Raw genomic sequence first — 11,927 nt, forward strand, 5'->3', positions numbered from 1 at the left:
TTTTTTTTTTTTTTTGAGACGGAGTCTCGCTATGCCGCCCAGGCTGGAGTGCAGTGGCACAACCTCAGCTCACTGCAAGCTCCGCCTCCTGGGTTCATGCCATTCTCCAGCCTCAGCCTCCGAGTAGCTGGGACTACAGGTGCCCGCCACCACGCCCAGCTAATTTTTTGTATTTTTAGTAGAGACGGGGTTTCACCGTGTTAGACAGGCTGGTCTGGATCTCCTGACCTCGTGATCTGCCCGCCTCGGCCTCCCAAAGTGCTGGGATTACAGGCTTGAGCCACCGCGCCTGGACTTATTTATTTATTTATTGAGACGGAGTTTCGCTCTTGTTGCCCAGGCTGGAGTGCAATGGCGCAATCTTGGCTTACTGCAACCTCCACTTCCCAGGTTCAAGCAATTCTCCTGCCTCAGCCTCCCAAGTAGCTGGGATTACAGGCATGCGCCACCATGCCCAGCTAATTTTGTATTTTCAGTAGAGACAGGGTTTCGACATGTTGGTCAGGCTTGTCTTGAACTCCTGACCTCAGGTGATCCACCCGCCTCAGTCTTCCAAAGTGCTGGGATTACAGGCGTGAGCCACCGCGCCTGGCTGTGGCTGATCATTTTGCTACTTTTGTGGCACAGGACAAACTGATTTGCAGTTTTTACTTTCAGCAGAATCATAAGGAAACAAACTCAGCCCAAACTCTTACTTTCTTCCTTTGGTCAAAGCATCTAGGACTGAGGCTTGCTTCACAGCAGCAGAGCCAAAGAAAACCAAACTCAAGGATCTGTGACTTTCTCTCCAAAGAGGCGTACACCTGCTTGGGCTGCAGTGACTGCAGTGCCCTTTGGCAGACATAATTACCTGAGCCTCAGGGCAGGTCAAAAGGCTAGTGATGAATCTTGTAGCAAGCCTACGTACAAGACCTGCCAGGGTGGTCGACCTCTGTGGTTCTTCCCAGCCCCTAATGCCAGGGTTCTCAAACATTTAGGTCTCAGAATCCCTTTAGCTTTTATGTGGGTTATATCTATGAACATCTGCCATATTAAAAATTATTACTTTTTTTTTTTAGATAATCTTGCTCTGTCACCCAGGCTGGAGTGCAGTGGCGCCATCTTGGCTCACTGCAACCTCCGCCGCCTGGCTTCAATAGATTCTTCTGCCCCAGCCTCCTGAGGAGCTGGGATTACAGACATGCACCACCATGCCCAGCTAACCACCCAGCTAACTTTTGTATTTTTAGTAGAGACGGAGTTTCACCATGTTGGCCAGCCAGGCTGGTTTTGAACTCATGACCTCAAGTGATCCTCCTACCTCAGCCTTCAGAGTAGCTGGGATTACAGGTGTGCACCACCATGCCCAACTAACTTTTGTATTTTTAATAGAAACGGGATTTCACCATGTTTGCCAGACTGGTTTTGAACTCCTGACCTCAAATGATCCGCTCACCTCAGCTTCTCAAAGTGCTGAGATTACAGGCATGCGCCACCATGCCCGGCCAATTATTACTTTTAATGGCAAAAACCACAATTACTTTTATACCAACCTAATAAAACTGGACAATTTTTAAAACACAGTAATAGATGCTCAAATGATGGTATCATCCCACTCTGTCACTCCTGAAAGACTGAGAAGAAAAAAAGCAAACATTTTGTTTGAAAGACATGGTCTCAATCTGTTGCCCAGGCTGGAGTGCAATCATAGCTCACTGCAGCCTCTAACTCTTACCCTCAAGCAATCCTCCCATCTCAGCCTCCTGAGTAGCTGGGACTACAGGTATGCAGCACTGTGCTTGACTAATTGTTTGTTTGTTTGTTTGTTGAGATGGGGTCTGGCTATGTTGCCAAGGTTAGTCTCAAACTCCTGGCTTTCAAGAGATCCTTCTGCCTTGGCCTCCCAAAGTGCTGGGATTACAGGCATGAGCCACCACACCTGGCCCCTCAGTAGTATCTGCTTTGACCTTGCAAGTGCACCAAAAGAACATTGAGAACCACTGATTGAATGTATCAAGTCCCTAGGACCTCTGGCCCAAAACTTCTTTTAAAAAGCCTACTGTATTAAACAACATAGCAACATGTTTTGATGTTGATGTTTACTAAACCATCCATTCATTCATTTATTCATTCATTCTTATGACAAATATTTATTTTTTTATTTTATTTATTTATTTTGAGACGAAGTCTCGCTCGTGTACCCCAGGCTGGAGTGCAACGGCGCTCGGCTCACTGCAATCTCCGCCTCCTGGGTTCAAGCGATTCTCCTGCCTCAGCCTCCCAAGTAGCTGGGATTACAGGCGCCTGCCACCACGCCTGGCTAATTTTTGTATTTTTGGTAGAGATGGGGTTTCACCATGTTAGCCAGGCTGGTCTCGAACTCCTGACCTCAGGTGATCCACCCACTTCGGCCTCCTAAAGTGCTGGGATTACAGGCATGAGCCACCGCGCCCAGCCCTGACAAATATTTAATGAAGACCTACACAACAAGGAAGGTGCTGGCAAAAATTATAGCATGGGAAAAAACCAAGAAGGCAGAACATCATCTGATATGAAAGCAACAAGAATGGATTTAAAATGGCTATGAGAAAATAAATTATTACTAGGATATAAAGATGAGGGACACCTGTGAAGCACCAAACGTCCTTATTCTAAATTGTGTGGCAGACAATGCGGTGCTCAAGATCACTCAGCAGTGAGAGAATCAGAAACGCCCGGAAGCCAGCGGAAAGCACCATGGCGCTTCTGAATCTGCAGGGCAAGCACAGGGCAGAGCTGCTGTGTTGATGTTTGACGGATTCTTGCTGACTGTGTGCTGGCACAAAGACTTTCTGGCACAGAGACTTGCTGTAACAAGCTGTTTACTGAATTCCAGAGGGCCTTATTTTCCTCCGAGGTCAACCAAACACGGAAAACACTAAGTTTCACAGCACGTAGACCAAAGGCATGGAGAGGCAGAAAACGGAACAATTGTCCTCATTTCTGAAATGACACCAACTTCATGCCACCCAAACTAAATACACCAACACAGATGCCCTGCATGCTTTATGAAGGGGAAGAGCTATTTGAAATCAAACCACCAAATGAAAGGCTACCCCACCCACCAATGACGCTGCAACACAGGCTGCCCCTGCATGTCACCTGCACAGATGGCGGCTATCAGGCCCTTCCGGTTTTCCTGCTCCTTCAGTATCTCCTTCACGGCAGCAGACTAGTGAAAAGAAAACCAAAAATACATCAAGTTATCATTAAGCCACTAACCAATCACTCACTAGGAAACTTTGGAAGAATTTGATTTTAGCTTAAACCACAAGCTCTCTGACCTATTTTCCAATAATATTTCTAAATCATTGGTATAAAAATGATCAAAATGTGTCTATATTATATTATTAAACCCAAGCAAGGCATTTCTCATAAGAGAAATGCATTCCTCCACATTTAAAGATCAGAAGAAAGAAGGAATTTGACCCTTGCTATTTTGTACTCCATGGAGAAAGAAACAGGAGGGAGGGAATGTGGTGTTTTGGGTGTTTTCAGAGGCAGAGAGAGAAAGAGAATCTAGCAGGAAACGATCCCTCATGTCTGACTCAACCCACTTCTTGAGTGCTTCTGGCAGCCCCCTCTGCCTGCTGGTGTGCCCCTCACCCTGGCCTCTGACTCCTCACATACAACTTAAAATGAGGAACAGTGGTCTCTGCTGATGGCATTTGTCATTCCTGCTGGCAGCCCTAGCCCCACAGCCTCCCCCAGTTCAGACTATGAGTAGACAATTTGCCCTTCCCAAAACACAAAATCTGATCATTCTTCTGCTGGTGGAAAAAAACTAAATCATCTTACTTTGAACTGTATTCACTGAAATCTGTTCATAACGGTTCCACCAATTCAGCTTACTTACATGGCAATTTTTTTTTTTTTTTGGATAAGACAGGTTCTTGCTTTGCTGCCCAGGCTAGAATGCAGTAGTGCATTCACAGCTCACCGCAGCCTCAAACTTCTGGGTTCAAGCCATCCTCCCACCATAGCCTCCCGAGTAGCTGGGACTACAAGTGTGCACCACCGTGCCCAGCTAATTAAAACAAAAATTTTTGTAGAGATGGGGTCTCGATGTCTTACTTAGGCTGGTCTCAAACTCTTGGCCTCCAGCAATCCTCCTGCTTCAGCCTCCCAAAGCACTGGGATTACAGGCATGAGTCACTGTGCCTGACCTCCAGAGAAAATATTAAAAACGTTTTTTTGAGACTGGGTGTGCTGGCTCATGTCTGTAATTCCAGCACTTTGGGAGGCCAAGGTGAGTGGATCACAAGGTCAGGAGTTTGAGACCAGACTGGCCTACATGGTAAAACTCCATCTCTAATAAAAATACAAAAATTAGTGGGGCATGGTGGTGTGTGCCTGTAATCCCAGCTACTCGGAGGTTGAGACAGGAGAATTGCCTGAACCCAGGAGGCGGAGGTTGCGGTGAGCCGAGATTGCGCCACTGCACTCCAGTCTGGATGACAGAGCAAGATTCTCGTCTCAAAAAGAAAAGAAAAAAAAAAGAAAGAAAGAAAGAAATTTTTGAGTTAATGCTACACCACCATTTTGTTAATTTTAGTTGTTTCTATTTTTTTTCACAGCCTCCTCCCTGAAACATCTGAATAATAACAAAATCAACAGAACACAAGCAGATGCTGAAATTCTTTAGTTTTTTTCCCCCCAGCTTTATTGAGGTATAATTGAGTAGAATTTTTACCTCAGATAAATTCTGTGCACCCAGATTACCTCCTGGTAGAACCACCACATCATACGGTCCCTGTAACAGTTTAAAACATAAAGAAAACAAAAACATTTCAACTGTGCATTAAAGTGACAGTCCAGTAACACGTTCCTATTTTAAATGTGGGAAGTACAGGAGATAGCCTAAATATCTGCCAATAGAACAGCTAATAAATTAAGGTGTATCCATATGATGGAATGTTGTTTTAACTAGCAAAAAATGCAAAAAACCTGTATATAGTGACATGCAAGGATGTCCACGCTGCAGAGTAGCAGGGGTAATATAATCTCCTTCCTGTAGAAGACAACGATATATGTATTTATGTGTAGATGTATGAGTGTATGAGTACAATTATCACAAGCACCCCCACCTGACATATTATGTATACAGGTAGTCACGGACCAAGGAAGGTGCTCTAGTTGCTAACAGGAGTAGTATGGGGGGGGGCAGAGGTAGAATGAGAATAGGACACTTAACATTTTGACTTTACATGTGTCTATATTGTTTCAATTATTGTTCAATAAGAATGTATATGAGCAACTTAAAAAATTAATAGAAAAACAGGCCAGGCACGATGACTCACGTCTGTAATCCCAGCACTTTGGGAGGCCGAGGCAGGCAGATTACCTGAGTTTAAGAGTTCAAGACCAGCCTAGCCAAAATGGCGAAACCCCCATCTCTACTAAAAATACAAAAATTAGCCGGGCGTGGTGGTGCACACTTGTAGTTCCATCTACTTGGGGAGCTGAGGCAGAAGAATCGCTTGAACCTAGGAGGCAGAGGCTGCAGTGAGCTGAGGCTGCGCCACTGCACTCTAGCCTGGGCAACAGAGTAACACTCTAAAAAAAAAAAAAAATTAATAGAGAAACAAATTTTAAGTAAAAGGCACAAAAATTTTTTTTTTAACTTTATGAAAAATGTAACGGGGGAGAATTTGAGTATTCCCCCCCAAAAAAATCCTAGAAATCTAATTAATTTCAAACTTCCTGAAATTACAAAATGGAAATTGTTTTAACAATACTTCAGGACTTTTTATTTATTTATTTTTATTTTTTTTATTTATTTATTTATTTATTTATTTATTTATTTATTTATTTTTGAGACAGAGTCTTGCTCTGTCGCCCAGGCTAGAGTGCAATGATCTCAGCTCACTGCAACCTCCATCTCCCAGATTCAAGCAATTTTCCTGCCTCAGCCTCCCAAGCAACTGGGATTACAGGCACCCACCACCACACCCGGCTAATTTTTGTATTTTTACTAAAGATGGGGTTTCACCATCTTGGCCAGGCTGGTCTCGAACTCCTGACCTCGTGATCCACCCGCCTCGGCCTCCCAAAGTGCTGGGATTACAGGCGTGAACCACTGTGCCTGGCCAACAATACTTTAGGACTTTAAAAAGAGGTTAAAAAAAATCTAGTTATTAAACAAATTACAAAATAAAAACGTATTATGTATTTAGTGCAACCTATAAAATTTTTTGAGAGACAGGGCCTCATTCTGTCACCTAGGCTAGAGTGCAGTGGTGCAATCATAGCTCACTATAGCCTTGAACTCCTGGACTCAAGCAATTCTCCCACTTCAACCTCCCCTGTAGCTAGGACTACAGGCATGCACCACCACAGCCAGCTAATTTCTTTTATTTTTGTGGAGACAGAGTCTCACTACATTGCCCAGGCTAGTCTCAAAACTCCTGGGCTCAAGTAATCCTCCTGCCTCAGCCTCACAAAGTGCTAGGGTTTCAGGTGTGAACCACTGTGGCTGGCTTAGAATCACTTTTAAGACCATAAACATCCTACTGTTGATTGAAAACCAAGCAAAGCTCAAAACTCAAAAGAAAATGTGTAAAGTATAAAATTCATTTTACTCCTTTTAGAATCTGCACTGAAAAACAAAAACACACAAAAGGTAACACCACTTTCTCAAAAAACTACAGTAAACAGAACTACCATGTGGTCCAGAATCCCACTACTGGGCATGTAGCCAACGGAAAGGAAATCAGTATACTGAAGAGGCACCGACCTGCACCCCCTTGTTTACTGCACCAACACTTACACTAGCCAAGACATGAAATCAACCTAGGTCCAACAACAGATGAATGCATAAAGAAAATGTGAATATGGCATGTGTACACAATGGAATACTATCCAGCCATGAAAAAGAATGAAATCTTGTCATTTGTGACTACAAGAACGGAACTAGAGGACATTATATTAAGTGAAAGAAGCCAGGAACAGCAAATTAAACACTCCATGCTCTCAGTCATACGTAAAAGCTAAAAAAACATTGATCACATAGAAGTATAATGTAGGACAGAGTATATTAGAGGCTGGGGAGGACAGAAGAAAGTGGGGATAGGGAGAGATTTGTTAAAAGATACAAAATTATAGCTAGATAGGAGGAATAGGTTCTGGTGTTCTATATCCCTATAGGATGACTGTAGTTAACAATCATAGCTTCAAATAGCTAGGAGGATACTGAACGTTCCCAACACAAAGAAATGTTTGAGATGATGGATATGCTAATTACTCTGATCCAATCACTATATATTATGCATGGAAACATCACGTATCCCATGAATATGTACACTTATTATCTGTCGATTGAAAATAAAGGTAACCACTGTTTTAAAATGGCCAGACACTATATGACACAAACACAAACAGAAATGAAAAAAAAAATTATTATTCTTTTGGAGACAGGGTCTCGCTCTGTCACCCAGGCTGAGGGCAATGGCACAATCACAGTTCGCTGCAGTCTCAAATTCCTGGGCTCAAGCAATCGTCTGAGCCCAAGTAATCCTCTTGCCTCAGCCTCTTGAGTAGCTAGAACTACAGGCGTGCACCACCATGCCTGGCTTTTAAAATTTTTAATTTGCAGAGAAAGGGTCTTGCTATCTTGCCCAGGCTGGTCTCAAACTCCTGGCCCCAAGTGATCCTCCCACTTTGGCCTCCTAAAGTGCGGGGATTACAGGTGAGCCACTGCACTTGGCCTGGAATATTTATTTCTGCTTGTCATTTTTAATTTGTTTCAACAAATCATATGTAAATGCCAACAGTCTAATTTTCTACAATCCAGTAATGAAAAACCTGAACTTATTAGAAAGGATTAAACTTCTTCCTATGTATCTGAGGACAGCACAGGGAATCGTACTCCAGGTTCCTCAGCAGTGCACAACCAGCCATTCGTGAGCCAACTCTGCCTCCTTTCCCGCCATGACTCTGCTGTCAGAGGGTACAGTCCAAACTCCTGTCACCCTGCCCGACGACGGAGTCTGCAAAAGCGCCTGTGGGGGAGCATGTTTCTGAGGAAAGAGATGCTAGCTTCCAAAAGTGTCCATCGTCCTTAAAGGTAAGAGTCATAATTCTAAAGATACTGAAAAAGGAACACAACTAAAGTGGAACTCTGAAAGTATCTTTAGAGAAAAGAATAATGGCCGGGCATGGCACATGCCTGTAGTCCCAGCTACTTGGGGGGTTGAGGTGGGAGGATTGCTTGAACCTGGGAGGTTGAGGCTGCAGTGAGCTGTGACTGCACTACTGGACTCCAGCCTAGGGGACAGAGCGGGATCATCCCTCTAAAAAAGAAAAAAAAGGATGGAAAATGTGGCAGTTGATTTATAGCAGGTAAAAATGTGTAATAGGAGGCAAAGATGCCTGTGTAAGCCAGAAGAATACTGATGGGAGAACAATGCAGCCATCCATCTAAGCACCAACCCAACCATCTCGCCACACATCCAACCGGCCACTTATCTACCCAGCCGCCCACTTACTGAGCACACTCAGTATCAAGCAATTGCCACATTCTACGGATACAGAATAGAAAGACAAAATCCTCACCCTCTTAATCTGTCAGGGGAAGATATTCAAGCAAAGTCATTTTCTAAAATGAGTCTGTGCTAACAACAGTCTTAGACATTTCAAGAAACAAAGAAGCGTATGAAGGAATAACTCCATGTATGGATTACAAACCTCTTTTTTTGCATCTTCAAGACTGGCATCAGGACAAATGACCACATCACGGCTACACTGTACTGGGTCTTTTCCAGCCAGACCTGCAACGGTGACCTTAATCTACAAGAAAGATGTTATCATAGTTAAGAACACTGAAACATAAATTCAGAGTAACACTGTCTTTAAAAAAAAATAGAGATCCTCCTGCTTCAGCCTCCCAAGTAGCTGTGATTACAGACATGAGCCACCACACCCAGCTAGAGTAACATTTACACAGCTGCCCTGTGTTTGAAAGTAACATGGCAGGAAATACTGCACCACAACTATACCAAATTTGAACTAATACATTGGCTAAATATATTTAATAACTAGGTCTGCCCTGGTTTGCCTGGACAGACTCTACTTATAGCTGCTGTCCTGTACTCTGTGTGACTGGACATCCTTTCTCCCACAAACGTTCTGGTTTGGGTGACCAGTTATATGATCATCCTATTAATAACTCACCTTGCAAGTTTACTGTTGCCATTTAAACCTCATGGTATTTTTGTAAAATAGAAATGCAAGTCAAAACAATGAAATACTGCTTTATCTTTCAAAAATTTTTAAAGTCAACAATACCAAGAGCTGGCACTGGGAAAGTGGGAATTTTCCTACATTGCTGGTGGGACTACAAACCGGGACACTGGAGAGCAACTTGGCAAAACCTAGTCATGCTGACTACAGGCTGTCCTTTGGCCTAGTAATTCTACTTTTAGATATATAACCTCAAAAAACTTCCACACATTTGCACAAGGAAACCGACACAAGAATACTTATTACAGAATTGTAACGCTGTAATTAGAGGAATGGGTAGATTGTGGCATTCAGTGCAACACCAAGCAGCAATTTTAAATGAGTAACTAAATCGACATAATATCTTCATTTCTGAGAACCAGAGGAGTATAGGGTTAACAGACTCTGGGGCCAGGCTGCCTTGGTCTGAGTTCTGGGTTTTGGACTTACTGTGTGACATGGGTACATTATTTAATGTCTCTGTACCTCAGTTTCTTCAACCATAAAATGAGGATGGCGATATTTAACTCACAGGGTTGTTTTAAGGTTTATCAGCACTTAGAATGATGCCTGGCACAGACTTAGTTCTACTTCAGTGTTCACTATTGTTAGAGAGAATATATAAACTTGCAAAATGAGAACCACGGTCAAACGCTACCTTAAAGACATGCGTGGGGGCAGATGTGGTAGCTCACACCTGTAATCACAGCATACTGGGAGGCCAACGCGGATGGATCATGAGGTCAAGAGTTCAAGACCAGCCTGGCCAAGATGGTGAAACCCCGTCTACTAAAAATACAAAAAATTAGCCAGGCATGGTGCCGCGCGCCTGTAATTCCAGTTACTTGGGAGGCTGAGGCAGAGAACTGCTTGAACCCAGGAGGCAGAGGTTGCAGTGAGCCGAGGTCGCACCACTGCATTTCAGCCTGGGCGACAGAGCGAGACTCTGTCTCAAAAAAAAAAAAAAAAAAAAAGACATGCATGCATGGATACACAAGATTGCGAGGGCAGCAGTTATCTTTAAGGAAGGAAGAAGGGGCATAGGACTGGAGAAATTTACAAAGGAGGCTTCAACTGTATTTCTTGGAAGCATTTGTTCTTTAAGAAATGAGTCTGAGGGGCCGGGCATGGTGGCTCACGCCTGTAATCACAGCACTGTAAAAGGCTGAAGCAGGTGGGTCACTTGAAGCCTGGAGTTCGAGACCAACATGGCCAACATGGTGAAACCCCATCTGTACTAAAAATACAAAAATTAGCTGGGTGTGGTGGTGGACACCTGTAATCCCAGCTACTCAAGAGGCTGAGGCAAGAGAATCTGTTGAACCTGGGAGGTAGAGGTTGCAGTGAGCAGAGATCACACCACTGTAGTCCAGGCTGGGCGACACAGTGAGACACCACCTCAAAAAAAAAAAAAAAGGCCGGGCGCAGTGGCTCAAGCCTGTAATCCCAGCACTCTGGGAGGCCGAGACGGGCGGATCACGAGGTCAGGAGATCGAGACCATCCTGGCTAACACGGTGAAACCCCGTCTCTACTAAAAAATACAAAAAACTAGCCGGGCGAGGTGGCGGGCGCCTGTAGTCCCAGCTACTCAGGAGGCTGAGGTAGGAGAATGGCGTGAACCCGGGAGGCGGAGCTTGCAGTGAGCTGAGATCCGGCCACTGCACTCCAGCCTGGGCGACAGAGTGAGACTCCGTCTAAAAAAAAAAGGAAAGAAATGGGTCTAAGGACAGTGCAGTGGCTCACACCTGTAGTCCTAACACTTTGGGAGGGCTGAGGCAGGTGGACAACTTGAGCTCAGGAGTTGGAGAGCAGCCTGGACAACATGGCAAAACCCTGTCTCTACAAAACATACAAAAATTAGCCAGGTGTGGTGGCATGCATCTGTAGTTCCAGCTACTTGGAAGGCTGAGCTGGGAAGATGGTTTGAGCCCAGGAGGCAGAGGCTGAAATGAGCCGAGATCCTGCCATTGCACTCCAGCCTGGACGACAGAGTGCAAAACAAAAAAGAAATGGGTCTGAAGGAAACATGGCAAGACATCAACAAGCACTAAATGGGGGCAGTGGATCAACAAGTATTTATTCTTATGTAATTTCTGAAATTTTGTGTATATTTGAAATCTTTCATAAAGCACTTTTAATACTATTTTATTCAAAATGATTTAAAAATCCAAAAACATTTAAAACAGGAATGGCTAAAAATCGATGTGGGACTTACCCCAGCTCGCCTCATGACATCTACAGGGATGACCGTCTCCATTTCCTCTGCTCCTTTAGCCAGGATGACCAGAGCTCTTTTGGAAGCCATTTTTATGTTATATGTTTAAAAGGCTTAAAAAAAAAAAAAAAAAAGATTTCAAAAAACTTCCACTGCAACCCTGAGATACTCCAAAATTTAAAGTTTAGGAACATTTGCAAGCAGAGTAAGTACTTCCTAGGGAAATGGTTCTCACAGACCACTGAATACGAAAAAAGCAGCAGTTTAGTTATCTTAACATTGATTTGTATAGTTCCAATTGCTCTGAGATGAAAACACAATGAGGCTGCTCAAAGGTGTAGTATTGCTTAGATTTTCTTCTACCATGTTCTCTTAAATCCAACTTTAATAATATGTTGCAAATTAGATTTTCTAAAATACGTGGGTTTCTTGCATTTCACACAACGTACGTGGGATTTTCTAAAGTACGTGGGT

General features: G+C 43.7%; 1 protein-coding gene across 1 annotated transcript in view; it reads right to left on the reverse strand.

Moving 5' to 3' along the window:
- PARK7 (Parkinsonism associated deglycase) overlaps positions 1-11,927 on the reverse strand; it is a 23,708-nt gene that overhangs the window by 10,916 nt on the left and 865 nt on the right. Inside the window, exons 2-5 of the mRNA XM_023215258.1 lie at positions 11,454-11,566; positions 8,704-8,805; positions 4,712-4,771; positions 3,121-3,190 (exon numbers count right to left, since the gene is read on the reverse strand). Coding sequence (XP_023071026.1) covers positions 3,121-3,190; positions 4,712-4,771; positions 8,704-8,805; positions 11,454-11,543 — 322 coding nt within the window. The 5' untranslated portion in view covers positions 11,544-11,566. The remainder of the gene's footprint in view (positions 1-3,120; positions 3,191-4,711; positions 4,772-8,703; positions 8,806-11,453; positions 11,567-11,927) is intronic.

The sequence above is a fragment of the Piliocolobus tephrosceles genome, chromosome 1 (assembly GCF_002776525.5).
Source record: "Piliocolobus tephrosceles isolate RC106 chromosome 1, ASM277652v3, whole genome shotgun sequence".
NCBI lineage: Eukaryota > Metazoa > Chordata > Mammalia > Primates > Cercopithecidae > Piliocolobus > Piliocolobus tephrosceles.